The sequence below is a fragment of the Manacus vitellinus genome, unplaced genomic scaffold, assembly GCF_001715985.3.
Source record: "Manacus vitellinus isolate BGI_N305 unplaced genomic scaffold, ASM171598v3 scaffold_27_pilon, whole genome shotgun sequence".
In the NCBI taxonomy this organism is placed as follows: domain Eukaryota; kingdom Metazoa; phylum Chordata; class Aves; order Passeriformes; family Pipridae; genus Manacus; species Manacus vitellinus.
In genome coordinates, this window is record NW_021940039.1 from 5,120,913 (window position 1) to 5,123,140 (window position 2,228).

The window sequence follows — 2,228 nt, forward strand, 5'->3', positions numbered from 1 at the left end:
ATGTGGGGGGTGTCAGAGAGCAGGCAGGACACCTGGGTCCACGGTGACACGAGGAGCATGGAATGGACACCCCGAGCCCCACAGCACGACTCACCCTGGGCTGGAGCCTCTCTGGTACCCGGCTGGGCACGGCACATCAACACACTGGGCACCTCCACGGGTGTTGAAGCACATCTGGCTCGAGCCACACTGGATTGTGCCCTCTGCACACTCATCCGTGTCTGCAGGGAGAGAGGGAACAAGTCTGAGGGTACTGGGTGCCCACAGCTGAGGTGGAGGTTCAAACCCCGACCCCCACACCTTCCCACCCCTTCCCCGGGCTCTCAGACACTGGGGGAGCAGGACAAAAAGTCAGGCTCTGCGGGGTGCTGAGCCTGGAAACAACCCTCCCAGAGAAGGAGAAAGACTTGCAGCCCCAGAAAGATGACACCCAGGGCACTATGGGGACTGGACATCCCCCTGGCACCCCCACACTGACCATGGCAGGTCTTCCCATTGGACAGCAGCTGGTAGCCAGGGGGGCACAGGCAGTGGTAGCTGCCCGGGCTGTTCCTGCACTCGTGCTGGCACTGGTTCGACTGGCACTCGTCAAGGTCTGTGGGGTGAGAGAGATGAAGGAGAAGCATCAGCCCCCTCTGTTGCCCCCTGCCCTGGGACAGTCTGACTCTCACCTCCCTTTCCCAGCACAGCCAAGACCACAGGGTGCAAACGAAGTGTGGGGGACAGGGCAGCAATGGGCACAGGAGTTACTTTTTGGGGACAAAGCGGCCTCTGAACAATCTGCAACAGCCTTCCCTGACACACACTCACCAGTGCAGGTGCCATTCCTCTTGACATAGCCTGTAGGGCAGGGGGGGCCCCGGGCACCCGTCCCTGCATGCTTGGCCACGCGGCGCAGGGCGAGCTGGGTGTAGAAGGATCGTCCCCATGGGCGGCTCCTCGGCCCCAGCCAGCGCAGGGGGGTGTCCCGGGACATGCTGCCCACTGTGTCCCCTCCATCCGTCCCTGCTGTGCCACACTGTCCACCCGGCAGCAGGATCCTGCCAGGGGGGCACAGGCACTCGTAGGAGCCCCGAAGGTTCCGACACTCAAAGGCACACGGTGGGGGAAACTGCAGGCACTCATTGATGTCTGGAAGAGGAAAGAGATGAGGAGCTGCAGCTGGATGGGGAAATTGAGGCTGTAGCAGGGCAGGGGGGCGACCATGGCCCTGTGGCCAAGTATGTGTCCCCTGAGAGCCCAGCCCATACCCAGGCATGGCCAGCCAACGCCCAGCGCGCGGTAGCCGGGAGGGCAGGGGCAGCGGTAGCTCCCGGCAGTGTTCTGGCACAGCTGGTTGTAGCGGCAGGCGTGGGACCCCTCGGTGCATTCATCGACATCTGGGCAGCAGAGAGAGGACAGGGTTGGGGGGATGGGGAAGTGGAACCAGGTGCCCTTCGCCATCCTCATGCCCCCCTCGGGAAGGGTCCGTACCAACGCAGTACAGCTGCCCAGGGTCCAGGATGAATCCCAGTGGGCACTGGTCTCCATCAGCCCCTGGGATTGAGCAAAGAGAATGAGAAGGGACATGTCACTGCAGGGACATGGTGTTTGCACCCTCACAGACACTGAGGGATCCCGGTGTCTCCATCCCCATCCTTGGGACTCCCCTCATTACCTGCATCAAGTGAGGCACGGAGCTGGAAGTGGAGCTGCTCTGTGGCCGGATCATAGGAGGCAGTGATGGCTCTGGCCCGGAGGTGCTGCACCCGGGGGAGCTGTGGGCCCACAGCGGGGTCGTACACGATGGTGTGATTGCAGCGGGCATGGAGGATGTGCCCATCCCGCAGGAAGCTCTGCACTGAACCCCCAGAGAGCTGCCCTGTGCCCGTCTGCACATAGCGCTCGCTGAAGTCCTGGGGAGAGGCAGGGAGAGGGGTCAGGCCATGGACCATCCCCATGCTCCCAGCACAAGAGTTGTGGCCCCACAGGGAGAACGAGCAGTGCCAGCACCTGCAGCAGCACCGCGGCCTCGCCAATGGTGTCCGGCACGGAGCCGCTGATCACACTGTCCAGCCGCAGGGCACCAGTGGCATCCACGCCCCGGGCGAGGTGGGTGACCCGCAGGAGCTCCCCTGCCAGGGGGGAGCCGTGAGCAGCAGCCCATGGCACCCCCAAACACGGCTCCACCTCTGGCTGAGGAGCTCAGCCTGGAGACGGTGCTTGGGGAAATGGAGTCAGAGTTCCCC

At 63.6% G+C, this 2,228-nt stretch overlaps 1 protein-coding gene across 1 annotated transcript in view; it reads right to left on the bottom strand.

Moving 5' to 3' along the window:
• HMCN2 (hemicentin 2) overlaps nucleotides 1–2,228 on the bottom strand; it is a 35,977-nt gene that overhangs the window by 421 nt on the left and 33,328 nt on the right. Inside the window, exons 63-69 of the mRNA XM_029960575.1 lie at nucleotides 1,993–2,114; nucleotides 1,658–1,895; nucleotides 1,474–1,536; nucleotides 1,251–1,379; nucleotides 811–1,131; nucleotides 479–595; nucleotides 95–221 (exon numbers count right to left, since the gene is read on the bottom strand). Of these exons, the coding sequence (XP_029816435.1) occupies nucleotides 95–221; nucleotides 479–595; nucleotides 811–1,131; nucleotides 1,251–1,379; nucleotides 1,474–1,536; nucleotides 1,658–1,895; nucleotides 1,993–2,114 (1,117 nt within the window). The remainder of the gene's footprint in view (nucleotides 1–94; nucleotides 222–478; nucleotides 596–810; nucleotides 1,132–1,250; nucleotides 1,380–1,473; nucleotides 1,537–1,657; nucleotides 1,896–1,992; nucleotides 2,115–2,228) is intronic.